Source organism: Cariama cristata, unplaced genomic scaffold (assembly GCF_000690535.1).
Source record: "Cariama cristata isolate BGI_N322 unplaced genomic scaffold, ASM69053v1 scaffold7395, whole genome shotgun sequence".
Lineage (NCBI taxonomy): Eukaryota > Metazoa > Chordata > Aves > Cariamiformes > Cariamidae > Cariama > Cariama cristata.
Genome location: NW_009619156.1, coordinates 22,236 through 36,813, shown reverse-complemented (window position 1 = coordinate 36,813; position 14,578 = coordinate 22,236). Strand labels below are relative to the sequence as shown.

Sequence of the window (14,578 nt, the reverse complement as noted above, 5' to 3'; positions counted from 1 at the left end):
GTTTTAGAACAGAATTAATTTTTATACCAGTATGTTAATTTGAATTTTATGTAGAAATATCCCAGATATACCCCGTTGAGCGTGGCTTTTGTCCAGTGCCTTGGCGATGTGCATGTTTAGGATATGCTGAAGATCAGCGTTCTGGCTGGCCAAATCTTGGGCCCAACTTTAGGCTAATGCTGTATGTGGTGAAATGCCTGACCTTGCATGGAAAAATTGGCCATCATTTTTCAACATGCCCGTCCATGTATTTTTTTGAACAGGGTCATGGAAGAAGGTATCCAGTAGATCTTATTGCCAGCTGTAACCACTGCTTTGTATTGCAATAATAACTTTTAAAGTAAGTGATTTGGAGAATAAACTCTTGGGGGTAGAAACCTGTGGTGCTTGGACATTTCCTGATGTGGAGTAAGTAAATAGTCAGCGTCATAGTTGTCTTGCACGTAGCAAAGAAAGATGAGCAATGGGTTGTCTCAGTCTTTCACTGTACTTGAACCAGAAGGATGTTGCTGAGCTTGTTTGTTAGGTGCTTGGAGCTACGTACCAGTCAAGCTGTAATGAAGTAAGATGGCACAGAGCCATAACGAATTGCGGCATTTCTTTTGGTGCTTTGTCTTCTGTTGAACCTGCTGGGAACAGTTACCTCTTGTGCAAGGCGACGCAGTGGGAGCTGGTACCTGAGCTGGCCTCAAACAGATTTGCTGCTCAAGCAGCAGAGCACAAAATCAGATAACCAAATTTGCAGTTCATGGAGGCCAAACTAGAAATGAAAATGAAACTGGCTTTGTACATCTGTTCAACTCTTTACCTGCTCATTTCTTGTTGATGATGCAGAGATCTTTTTATACTTCAGTCATGCTAATTTTTAGTGCTTTAATGATGGTTAAGTAGGTGAAATTATATAGACATCTTTTGTGAAGGTAAAACACTTTAAAAAATAACTTGTTTCATACATCTCAAATTATTCTTTATTTGCATGGAAAACATTTTTCTCCTCAGTTCACATTTAGAAATACTCTCTCAGTCTCCGCAGCAACCACATGTGATGTCAGAGGCTAATGACTCAAGGTGGGTGATAAACAGGCAAGCAGGTGAACTCTTAAAGATCTTTTTTCAGGCAAAGGTTCACAGTGTTAAGGAACACAAATTAGGATGGTGAAGTAAAAAGGCTTCTAAATAGAGTATTTACATATTTCATAGAAAGAACCAGCCATTAAGTCTGTTGTACAACTTGGTGTATAACTGGAGGACTTGCTGCTTTCATCTGTTGTCAGATGACTTGAAATGCTAGTGTTCTTACCTGCATTAAATTCCAGACATGTGTTTAAAAAAATAAATAAAAATGAAAAGATATGTGCATCTTTCCTATGAATATGTATATGCATAGTCAACAAGACGGAGGGTGAAATGAAGTTGGATGTATACGCTGTATCACCAGTGTATGTCAGCTGTTTTTTTGTTATGAATATGTATATGCATAGTCAACAAGATGGAGGGTGAAATGAAGTTGGGATGTATACGCTGTATCATCAGTGTATGTCAGCTGTTTTTTGGGAACAGAGAGGGAAATAAAGTAGCTTAGAGTGTGAAATAAGAGTTAACATTGTTATCCAGCAGTGTTTTGTGTTAATACCTACCTTTGCATGGGAAGCAGGTGGAACAAACAGGCCCTTTCCAGAAAGAGTATGAAATAGGAGATATAGGAAAGGGGAAAGGGCTCATGTGCAATAACAGCTGGACTACAGTTTGTGAATATACCAAGATGTTAGTCTGAACGCTTTCTTTCCCCCTCTGGACAAAGCAAGCAATTAGGGCATAGACAGTTAACGCAGAGTGATGATTGCCCCCTTTTTAATTATTGCAGTAAGTATGTATACATTTAGATGATCAGATTTCTACCCTGAATTTCTGTGTAAACTCACCTGGAGATTTTCATCTAGATACTTCTGTATCAAGTCTGATAACTCTGATTAAAAGTTCTAATGCATGGTCTTGGGCAGCAGGACTTTCTGTAGTCAACCTGACTATAGAATGGTGTTCTTTCCTAAAACCAACTGTGTCATCAATTGCTCAGGTCTTTTTCTGGTGCTGTTCATATTTGTCATTGAGGGATGGCAACGTGCTGTGGGTTGGTAGGGTGTTTTTCTGGTCTCTGCTAAGAGAAGCTTTCACGGTGAAGACCTGAAGAGGAGGACAGCTAATAATCATTTGGGCATGCTAAAAGCAAAGTACTGCAAATCAGATGGGATTTTCTGTTGTGATTGGGCTGTATTTGCTGTGTACAAGAAGTTCATTGGTATTCTTGATAGGGCTGGGGGGTGCCACTCCTTTTCTACATGCACGCTGAGGTTGCTGTTGTAGGTCTTGGCACGTAGTTTTTAGTTTCAAGAGTGCTTGTTCTGGCTCACAGAAACTTCTCTTGCACCATAAAAGCTGCAATACATCATCCAATTTGTTTTCATCACGAATGTTTGTATTTTCACAATTGTAGCTGCTGTGTCCTGCATTGCTAAAGACAAGAGTAACAGGAAAAAGTCAACAGAACACTAAATCTTTTACCTACCTCAGAATTACCCTCAGCTTTCTGAAGGAGGTCTTCGCACAGGATAGTCTTTCCATGAGCTCTGCACACCAGAGCTCTGTGTCTTCTGTTGGAGGCAAGAACTCTCAGAGTTCTTAAGATGACTCATATCTTATTTATATGCTCTTCAAACGATGCATGTTCCTCTAGCTACAAATGGATGGCCATATTTATTATTTGGTGCTGTGGAAAGCAATAATTACCTAAAATGATGAAATTCAATTTAGCTTTTATTAAGACTACTTCAGGAAAGGGAAAGATGAAAAGAGTAATTGCTGAGAAAACTAAAGGCTGTTAAAACAGAGGTGAAGCACAGAAGGATCATCTTAGACTTGGTTTAAAAATCTGTACATTTATTCCTTTCATGTAAGAAAATTCATCTTTGCTGTAGTTGTAATATTTATGACAAAAGGAAATGAGCATTCTTTGAGAATTGTTCTTCAGTTTTGAAATTTTAGATGCATCTATTTAAGAAAGGATGGATTTGAAAGCTCCTCATTTGAACAGCTTGCTTTTATGCCTTGTTAAAATTTCAAATATTTTATTAAAATAACCAAACCAAAACAAGAGCAGGCATTTACGTGCACTTCTAATGAGAGTTGATTAATTCAGACCTGTGCATTGTTGTATTTTGTTTGCCTTGAAATAATAGGATGAAGGAAGTGTGAAAGAAATTCCTATTACACACCATGTGAAAGAAGGATGTGAGAAAGCAGATCCAGCACAGTTTGAACTACTTAAAGTTCTTGGACAGGGATCATTTGGAAAGGTAAGATAACAAACTTTGTTTTTGTCTGATGTCCACTTTGAACCTGCTTTGTCTGTCTTCCCTTGTTTCTGTGATACTACCAGGTTAGGTGTAAGCCTCACAAATCTGCGTAGAGGTAGATAGGCTTGTGGGAAGTGCCCTGTTTAGGAGGAAGTGAGCCATCCTGTTTTGCAGTTGGGTGGGGAGGGTTGTGTGTGTGTTTTCATTTTTACTATGATAGCATTTCTGACCTCACATTTTTTAGAGGAAAAGCAACGTCTTTTTCCATAGACCTGTCCAGACATTCAAGAAAGATAGTGCTGTAGCAGAGTTGTTGAGAATGTTTGAAAAGATAGTGACAAATTTCATCTTTTTCCAATCTTGCTCTGGTGCCAAGGGAGCACTGTTTATGGCAGGACACCAAATCGTATCAGGCATGGAGAGGCAACAACCTCAGTCTCTAGGCAGAAGGGTCAGTCAGTAGCAAATTTTAGGAGGTCTATCGTGGAAAGTTAGTTTGCTTTAACTGAACAGAGAGGCATATTTGTGGTTCATCTGGACTGGTATCTGCAGCTTCATGTGGACAACGACACCGGCAGGAAGGGATTTTACTAGTTGGGTTATAGAGTTAGGGGTGGGTTTTATGCAGCAGGTCTGGTGTTGACAAGCTCTGTTTACCTAATGCCATGGCTAGCTGAAATAAAATCATGGTGTTTTCAACTGCCTCAAGACTTTATTGCAGCATCTAGAGAGGAATCGGAATGTGCAATATCTCTGTTCCATATAGGTTGCCTCACATCTTCTGTAGCTTAGCTTGGTGCTTGGGAGGCACCAGTGGTGTAATAGACATCAACAGACACTTCTGGAGGAGATGGTGATTCGTCTTTTAACGATGGTACTTGACGTGCTTTGAATGTTTGGCATTTTTCAATACACGACATCCGTATTGATGTAGATACAGAAGAAGAGTGATTGTGGTAGTTGGATTTGAACCAAATAAACAATAAAGTAAATAACATTACCCAGATTATTTCAGGTTTTTTATTTTGCTGTAGTTGTAAAGTGATCTACAGCTAAAAGACACCAAGTGAACAATTATTCAAATAGCATATAGAAGAAATTGCAATTTTTTGTTACAATAATTTCTTTTTATATTATGCCACTTGGTGTTACACTGCAGAAGTGAAATTAAAAATCTGATGTCTTAGTCACTAGTTTGAAACAACGTTAGTTGAAATATTAATCCTAGAGTAAAAGAAGCTAATTTATTTTTTAAAACCGGACTCTTAAACTAGATCTTTTGCAAGTCATAAAAAGTAGACAATCAGCTTTACGTATATTTCCATTTTCCTGTTCTTTTGCTGGTTTGGTCTATCTCATGGCAGGAATAAACCTCTACATAGAGTTGTATGGGGGGGGCGGAAGAAATTAGACATTAGGAAGGCATTCTGTGAATAAGTAATAGTTTAGAAAATAGACTTTAAGATACTTCTTAATGTTTTACAGCTTAGGAACGTTTCTTACGTGGTAACGCTCGTTGCCAATTCCTTCATACACTTTCTCATCTTCAAAGGCTAAAAGGCTCCGTGCATTTGTTACTCCTGACTTGAGAAGTCTTAAGCTATTTTGGGGTTCAGCACATCTGGTACAGACATCTTAGCCCTGACTCGGGCAGATTCTTACTTCACAGAGTTCAGACGTCTGACAGCCTAAGGAGCGCTCTTGCTCAGACTCCCACCAGCTTGGCGAGACGTCAGTTTTGGAGCTTTTGAAACCTGGCAGTACTTGGTTCAGGAGCCAGCTGTAAGAATTGGATGATGACTGTTGCACATCTGAGCAGAGCTCTTATTATCTAATATTTGTTGCTTTCTGTTGAAAAGAGAAAACAAACAATGAAGATCAATGGCTATTGCCTTCATGGTGTTTGTTTTCTCTTTCCACCTCCTACTTCCCAGGGATCTCCGTTTGGGTTTAGAAAATTCAAAGTTTGTTTGCTCTAGCACAGTACAGTGCTACAGTCCATCCTCCACCTGGCTTTTTTGACATCTGTGCAGGATTTAAAACTGATTCACAGAAATAAAGGGCTAAACCTCATGTCTGTTACTGACTTTCTCTCTTCGGCCTTTGATAACCTTTTAAGGCTTCAGTGCCAGATCTGCTGAAGATGATCTTTGGTTCGCTCAGGTAAATCACCATGAGCAACGTGTGCCCACCTTGATTTTGCTTTACAGTTGAACAACTGATCATTGCATCTCCGCAAGTTGTGGGATTATGGAGACTTTGTCTGCAAATTAAATAGATGTTTTCAGTGGCAGCTATTTTGGTCCTTATTAGCTAGAATTTGTAACTAGTACATTAATTCCTTACATTCTCACAAGCTGCTAGTTATTAAGCTCTAAAATATTTGTACATGCTTATTAATATTTTACTGTTATAAATGTGAGTGTATTAATCTACAGATGTTTTCTTATTTGCTGGTGTATGAATTATTCCGTTTACTATTTGAGCATCGACATCATATAATAGGAGAGCAGTGCTGCAGGTCCATCATTGGGCAAAACTTAAAAAAAACAAAAAGCCCGATAACCTTGAAACATGATGACATTTTTCTTCTAACCAGAGCTTAAAGTAAAAACAACCCCTCTCCCAACCCTATACAATTTAGTCAGTGACAATGTATAAATTTCTGATTCTAGAATGGAAAATTTGACAAGCTTATTTGATTATCTTTTTTTAAAATAATTTCTAGATATTTAATACTTTCTAGCAAAGTATATATGTAAATAAATCTAGTGTTAATGGAAATCTGAATAAGGTAAGATCAGAGAGGCAGTTTTGGGTAGCTCTTGGCATTCTCTTGTGACTTGTACTTTTTTTTTTTACAGTACAAACATTCCTCATAACTAATAATTGCTATTATGAGAACAACAACTTAGGAACAGGAGCACATAACAAACTGTTTTGTAAATTGAAAGACATAGTAGTTAGAATATTAGGCGGTGGAGGTACAGGTATTAGTACCTCATTATTTTATCTAACATTATGCTTTTCTTAGTGTCAAGTTATATAGCATCTATCTTTAAAACTCCTCTGCAAGGAAAAGAGTAGAAAAACCTGCTGGAGTTGCTGTTCCAGAGGGAAAGGGTGCTTTAATCTTAAATGGTGAGGTTTCCTTGCTTTTGTCTCGCCACTCTTACAGAGTTCATTAATGTTGCCTGTCACATACTTGAGACTTGGGTCTTGAAGCTGAAACCAGGCTGAACTGTCATTCTCCAAGAAAGTAATATGATGAAACACATTTACGTAAAATATTTATTTGATAAGTACTTACTTAAATGGCTTGATATAGGAAATAATGTATAGTTTATGACCAATCTGAATACTTCAGAGAGCTTGGTGGTGCATGTACCTCTAATCTGATGAAGGGAATGCAATTTTGCCCTTCCTTTAAAGGTGTATACTTAGGAAAGAACACTGAGAGCTATCTGAAATAAATAGGAGGTTTGCAAATGCTTTGTGATAGTTGCATATTTGATTACTAAGCTTGCTTGTGCAAAAAGACTTACTATGAATATTTGGCATCTTTTCATTCCTCGGAGTTTTTGAGGAATGGGATGGGACTAGGGACATACTATATCCTTGCCTGTATTAATGAAGTTAAAAATAAAGACATAGTAATACTTTTTTTATTCAGGTTGATTTAGCATTTACATAAAGTATTTTTAGCAGTAATTAAAAAAATTGACTTTATATTACCAGGTCTTCCTAGTACGGAAAATAATTGGTCCTGATGCTGGGCAACTTTATGCAATGAAAGTATTGAAAAAAGCTTCTTTAAAAGGTATGTGTATCTTTTGAACTGGAATTTTAGAAAATAGTTTTCAGTGCATCTGTATCTCTTAAATGAATCTTGTGAATACTTCTTTTTAAAAGCTTTTTTTTTAAATCTTAAATGTTCTTCAGTGAGTTCATAACACTTCTCTGACAGCAGTTTTTTTTCTGAAGTAACTTGTAAGCTCATGTTTAAGAAGTATTTTAAATCTAGCCAGATAGCTTTAATTATGTAGTAGAAAGTACTCTTTCAAAGTCTAAAATTGCGTTATTTAATTCTGTTTAGTCTTTTCATTATATTAAAACACATTAATTTCATAAACAATTTTCCTTTTGTCTTTTGTTAAGTTAGAACTCTACTGTGGTTAAAATTAAGTCATTCCCTCTTGTTGTAGGTGCCATAGCAAGCTGACTTACTGTTTTGGCTTTCAGAAGACACTTTAATGGATGCAAGCCCGTTGTGTTTAAATAGGGACTATTACTCATTGGAGAGGAAAAAGTAATCTTAAAGGACAGAAAATATACATTTAATACAGCTAGTTAATTCAGAGGTTGAAGTTAGCTGCCTAGAAATGTAGATGTGAGCTTTTTTTCTTGAAAGTAATATGGGATGTGTTGGGGGGAAAAAAATGAAGACAGTAAGGAAGCTGGGGCAGATAAGAAACAAAGTAGAGCTTTGGTGTCTGAAAGCGTGTTTTGTGGGAGACTTAAAAGTTAAAACCAAATAAGGTAACAAGGAAAAATATTTTGTTAGACAGCAAAAACTTTCCATATGCTAATTTCTGCTCCATTTGTATTATAACAAATACATCTGTTTCATGCAAGTCATCTTTTTTTTTCTTTTTTCCCCCGCAGTTCGGGATAGAGTTCGTACAAAAATGGAGAGAGATATATTAGTAGAAGTAAATCATCCATTTATCGTCAAACTGCACTATGGTTGGTATTTTTTTTTTTGCTACAGTCTCTTACATTACTTGAAGGCATAGCTGATCTTGTTCTTTCTCAGTTGTGTAGTGTCCATTTTAGTGTCCAAATTAGGTTCTAGCAACTTTAATTCACAGGGCTAAAAAAGGAACATAAATACACATGTATATAAAAGTTTTAGGTTAAGTCCTCTTGAGATTAAGGGTTTGGAAAATTCTTATAAGTTCTGCAGAGTTTTTTTTTTTTTTTTACTTTTTGTTGAGTAAAACTAAAACACAGCAATTCACATACTTGGTGTTTCCCTGTTTGATGAGGGATAAGTAAAAGAAAATATTTTAATGATCTCTTATGACTATGATTGTCTTCTGTGAAGAAGCAAGTAACCATTCAATAAATTGCCTCATGTGCTACTGAATTACTTCAGTTTCATAACAAAAGTATCGCCTTTCACTGAAATTTCCAAGTTGTAAAAGCATTCGGATCTGTTTTGTAGATCATCTTTGTCACACTATTGATTTTTTTATTATTATTTTTTTGTTAAGCCTTTCAGACTGAAGGGAAGCTATATTTAATATTGGATTTTCTCAGGGGAGGAGATGTGTTCACACGATTATCCAAAGAGGTAAGTACCTAAAATTTTATCTCCGCTCAGTGTTAGACAGGGTTTGGGTTTTTTGTGGGTGTTTTTTTTTTTTTGTCAGTAGAGGATTGTCTGCTGTTGCTGTTTCCCTCCATATTTCTTGTCATAGTCAAGTTTTTAATAACTTAGTTGGGCTTCCCTTACATATTGTAGAATATATTCTATAACCTTAAGAAACATGAGTGTGTATTGATTAGAAGCCTAAGTTTTAATTTGGTATCTGCAAAGTACAGTTCTTTTGTCTAAAAATGTTTTGTTGCTTGGAAACCTAACTGAAGTAAATTAAGATTTAGCAATGAAGAAAGGGAACGTATAGTTCTCTTGCTTATCGTCAGCTTAGGTGCTCCTGGAAGCCCGCATCTGTAAGAGATTTCAGCTGCATTGTAAAATTTCATAATGCTGCAATACAAATCCTAATGCTTAATGTCACAAAGTGTGAACACTGAGTATTTTTGAGACCGCTTCCCTTCATCTAACATTGGCATACAACTGGACCTTTAATTTGTCATTTCTATTTTTGTTTTCTGGAGAGAGAGCTTCAGAGGAGGTAATATGATGCAGCCTTTTTTTTTTTTTTTTAAATTTGTTATCAAATATTTGTTATATGTTACCTTAGTATTATGAACATATTTATAAGACTTATTTTCTTTCTGCAAACCTTTCATAAAGATCTAAATTTTTAATGGCAATTTCTCAACAACTTCATAGTAAGAGAGCTTTTCAGTGTTTTCACCAGTGTAAAGACTTTTGTATTGCTTATGAAAAGCCACTTTCTTAAATGAAAAAACTGAGTATCTGATTTTTTTTTTAATGACATGAAGGAGGTGGTTGATCCCCACTATGTAAAGCCATAAACTAGTTTTTTCCCCCATATACCTCTTGTAAAATAGAACTTTACTTTTGGAACAGGCACAAGAGAAGAAAGAATTTAAAGGGGCTTTTTTTTTTTCTTTATGTAAAAAAAGAAAAGCTGAACTTGGTAAAACAGTCATCATGTCCAAGAATTGTGCTCAAAATTAATTAACCTTGAGGGTAAAATGGAGGTTAAAAGCTAAAACAAACCAACTGACTTGTAAAGAGTTGTTGGAGCAGTAGGTAGGAAAGAGGTCAATCTCCGCTTTGATATAGGATGTCTAATTATAGAGGAAACTGTGGTATAGCAGGAAGAACTGCTCTTTTGCACTAACACAGCTGGGATTACCAAGTATGCAGCATTCTTAAATAAGAGATACAAGTCTATCCGTAGTAATACTAGCTAGGTGCTTGAAAGAGGTATGTATTCCCTTTGGGAATAAAGAAGTAATAATTGTCGAGTTCTCTTGCTGTTAAGTCTCTACATGTTTTTTGGAAGACTTAGTTACCTTCTGTGATGACTTTTAAACACTTACTGTGTATATAGATAAGAAAAAAAAAATCAGGTCTTTTTATTTTCTGTTGGGAAGACAAAGTATTTTCAAAAGTATGTGGTAAAACAAAGACAGTGGACAATAGACATGAGGGTAAATTCCCCGTGGCATTTCATGCTTGCCACACAAGGATTATTTTAAATTAATTTGGTTTAGTATGAGGTTATTAAAACACTTTTGTTGGCCTTTAAATTCTAATTTGGGTATGAGAGTTTCAGCTGTGGAAGCGAAATGAGTCTATAATGAAGTTTTCACTGGTAACAGTTAATGAAGTTGACTTGCATTGTGTTTAATTTGACACAGAAAGCAGTTTTAAATGAAATTATTATTGGAAGATTGTAGATTACCATTTAGCATCATTGTATTCTGAAATTTGCATTTTGGCTACTCCACAGAGTAATAATATCCGAAGTTTCCGCTTGCTCTTTTGGATATAGATGAAAAACAGTATCAACATTGCTCTTTAAAAAATCAAAGTGAAACTTTGTGTAGCGTAACAGCTTTATTGTTCATACAATGTTAATACCTATCATTATGGAAATTAGGAATATTTCTGTTGCTAGTAGAACAAATTATGTATGTGCAATTCAAAGTACAGATCAGTGTACTACTAAATCGGTAAGCCCAGTTACCTTAATTTAAGCCTTGTTAGCTATCTACTGTGCAGTTGAGATGGCTGTTCTCCTTGTTCCTGGTGTTTTCTATGAATGAGGGAATAGTTCACTTAAACCTCAAATTCAATTCCAGTAATTTAAAGATTGCTAGCTTCTCAAGTAATTTGTAGAACATGACAAGAGCCAAAGCAGGTACGATTCTTGTCCATGAAATTAGAAGCAACCTATTGAGTATTTAGGATAAAAATGCATCTCTCAAATGCTCTGTGTGCAATGGCAGTCAGTTTTTCAGTATCTCACTAGGGTTCTTCAAAATTTTTTTTTCTAAGAAGAGCAGAAGGTTTTTTAACTCCTACTGCAGACTTTCACATCACTGTTATTTTCACCAGAGTGTTTTATTTTTCATACTTTTCTCTAAATTATTTCTACTTTATTTTTTACTAAATATTGTTAATGTGAATTCACAGAGACAGTCACGAAAAACAGCAGTTGTATACTAAATTTTATGATGCAGTGGAAAACAGTCTGTACAGAATTGTGGCAGAAGGAGTGCTGGCGGTCAATAACACCAAATATAACAGTTAAATTTATTGAGTTAGCTAATGCTCTGCAGTAACTACTTAAACAAAAACATAAGCATTGCAGGTAGTTCTTTTGTATACTTGATGATTAGCCTATACTAGTACATCATTTCTGTTAGCTGAATTCATGAATTATGAGTTCGTAAGGTACTTCTAAAACTTATTCTGAAATTTAGGCAGACAGGACTATTTTTTTTAGATTGCAGTTTTAAAAACTGAAGACAAGATCAGAAGGTAAATCTATACAGTTCTTATTAGGTTATGTTTACAGAGGAAGATGTGAAATTCTACCTCGCAGAACTGGCCCTTGCTTTGGATCACCTTCACAGCTTGGGAATTGTATACAGGGACCTGAAGCCAGAAAAGTAAAGTAAAATGTATTTTACCACTATTATGTGTATTTTGCTTGTTGCTTTGCATTTTCCACTATAATGATGTAAAAAAAATAAATAAATATTTTTGTTAGACTATGTAAACAAATGTAAAATGTAAAAAAATAAATCTATGATTTAATTGAAATAATATTGGCTTGTTAATAGCAGAAATTGGGCATCAAAAATGTTAACTTATATTTAAAATGTTATATATAAACATTCTTCTTTATGTGTATTGGTGAATGTGAATTTTAATTTTCAGCATTTTGCTTGATGAAGCAGGACATATCAAGTTAACAGGTGGGTAACACTTATTAGTATACCACTTTCTGAACGTATTTCTGTATAAGCTTTTGGTTATAAGCCTAAAATATGAATAGTGATGGCTGGAGTATGTGTGAACCAGCTGTTTAGACAATTTTTTTATTGGAAAGACTTTTTATAAAAAATCTGTATCCCTTCCCTATATAATGAATCTTTATATAGTATTAAGTACTTTTATTGAAGTATTTTAGATTGAAACTGTATCCGGTGGTTTTGGTCATTCACCAGATCCTGCTGCCCATGCAGGTTCCACTGAAGTTAGCTTTCATGTTGGCTAAAATTTGCATAGATCAAGTTGCAGTGTTAGCAGCAATATTGCTGTAAAAGGCAGATCCTAGTTGCTATGGTTAAAATAGAAGAAGTGTAGTTGAAAATACAAAACCAGACGTTGAATGTGTTTTTGTGTTTTGTTTTGTGGTTTTTTTTAAAAAGAGCTTTAGTTCAGGTGGTGGTATGTTAGTAAAACTGTCCACTGTTCAGGCTAGAAAGTGAGCTGTATCAAGATTTACTGTGAAATGCATTTTAACTGAAGATCAAGAGGCTATAGACACAGGCTAAAGTTGCTGACTGAGACTTTTAAAAGGGAGCAGAGGTGCTTTTGATGTAAAACAATTTTAGTGGACAATAAGACTTCTAAAATATTACTTTTTGTTGCATTTCTGGATTATCACTTTTAAATGCATATAAAATTGCAGAAAAGTGTTCTATGAGGAACAATCAAAATACATATATTCTAGGAAATTATATATACCAAGGACTGACTACTTGGAAACCAAATTACTATGAATTTCTGAGAGCTTTAAATTATTTTTAAGGTGATGCTTTTGTATTTTAAACTTCATCATGTGTTTTGATCTATAGATACTGCTATTAGATTCCAAGAGAAAATGAAGTTTTTTCAAACTCTCAAATATTTGATGGAACAATAGTGATGGAAATCATATTTATAAAATGCATAATCTTTTAAATTCTGTATCATATATTTAAATCCAGTTCAATCCTAAAATTCTCACTTCCTCCTGAAACTGGAAAGGATAATTGATGGGATTATTGATTAGCAATCATTTCCCCTTTGAAAAGAGGGATGCATGAGAGCCTTGTCTTGAGAGCTGGACTAGTATCAAAGACTTGTATTCAATGTGTATTCAATGGCATTGTTCAAACTAGGGAAAAAAAGTATTCTGTGAATAAAGTGAACACGTATGCAAGACTCTTCTTTACTGAATTTGAGTCCGGTTGCAAAACCATGTTGTCTTACATACCAATATTTTTAGTCTGATTTTATTTATTCATCATTCAATAATAGTAGACCATGCAGACTCTGTTCTCTTTGAAATTCAATTTTTACTTCTATCCAATTTTTTGTGTGAATAAAGCAGACAGGAAACAGAGAAAATGAGAACTTTTGATTATCTTAATGCTCTAAATGTGTAATATTTCAAATACTGACTTATTTTGAGTAGTAATATCATCAATTTAATGTGACTTATAGAATGGTTCTGGTGGTATGTAGTAAATTGAATGTCTGCAGTATGTTTAGATATCTACAGTTTCTTGTTTCATGAAGAGCTAGGGTAATCACATACTATTCCTGAAAGCAAACAAACAAAAGCTGTCAACACTTGGATTTTGAAATACTGTATACAGTATTGTTTTTTTTTTTCTAAAGTTCTTTACTGGCTATGTTCTTGTAATGCTGTTGTTGTAGACTTTGGACTCAGCAAAGAATCAGTAGATCAAGAGAAGAAGGCCTATTCTTTCTGTGGTACTGTAGAATACATGGCACCTGAAGTAGTAAACAGGCGAGGGCACAACCAGAGTGCTGACTGGTGGTCCTTTGGTGTTCTCATGGTACTGTATGCTTCGTTGCTTACCTTGCTTAAGGTCACAAATGCACTGCGTGTGTCTACGTGAATGTGAAATAATGTAGTTAGAATAAGCTTGTTCGGATCTAATTACAAATGCTTGGGTAAGGGGGAGAAAAAATTCAATAACTGAACTGCTACTGAAATAGCAACTCATTTGAATGAAATTTACTTTTCACCTGCTTAGCCCTGTAAGGAGTACTTATCGGGAACCATAAAAATCCTATGTGTAGTCCAGTAGTAGATCAGAACAGCTGTAGTCAGTGTGGAACTTCAGTTTGTGTATTTATTTTGCATGTTTCTTTTTTTTCTTTAACTATCAAGTAACTGAAGACTTGGTTTGATTGAATATTAATTGCATTTTTGTAAGACTAAGCCTGTTGAGTGAATACTGGAGTGATGAAATAAGCCAGTAACCGCTAGCACTTACGCCTTTTCTGTGGTATGTTAGAACATCAGGCTGAAATAGGCATATTGACATTAAAAGTAAAGTACTGTTTTAGAATTTATTCTTTTTTGCTCTTTTCAGAGTATGGCAACATCTAAAACTTGGTTATGGAGGGGATTTTATTACTTTAATTAAAGTAGCTTACAGATGTAAAACATTCCTACATCACTATTACATTACACTTGCCACTGTTATTATCATGTAAACTGCTAAAGAAAACAAAATTTTAGATTTGAACTTTT

At 35.1% G+C, this 14,578-nt stretch overlaps 1 protein-coding gene across 1 annotated transcript in view; it reads left to right on the top strand.

Annotated features, from left to right (window-relative positions):
* LOC104162411 (ribosomal protein S6 kinase alpha-6) overlaps positions 1-14,578 on the top strand; it is a 28,817-nt gene that overhangs the window by 474 nt on the left and 13,765 nt on the right. Inside the window, exons 2-8 of the mRNA XM_009701127.1 lie at positions 3,234-3,350; positions 7,089-7,170; positions 8,016-8,096; positions 8,627-8,706; positions 11,584-11,690; positions 11,962-11,999; positions 13,732-13,874. Coding sequence (XP_009699429.1) covers positions 3,234-3,350; positions 7,089-7,170; positions 8,016-8,096; positions 8,627-8,706; positions 11,584-11,690; positions 11,962-11,999; positions 13,732-13,874 — 648 coding nt within the window. The remainder of the gene's footprint in view (positions 1-3,233; positions 3,351-7,088; positions 7,171-8,015; positions 8,097-8,626; positions 8,707-11,583; positions 11,691-11,961; positions 12,000-13,731; positions 13,875-14,578) is intronic.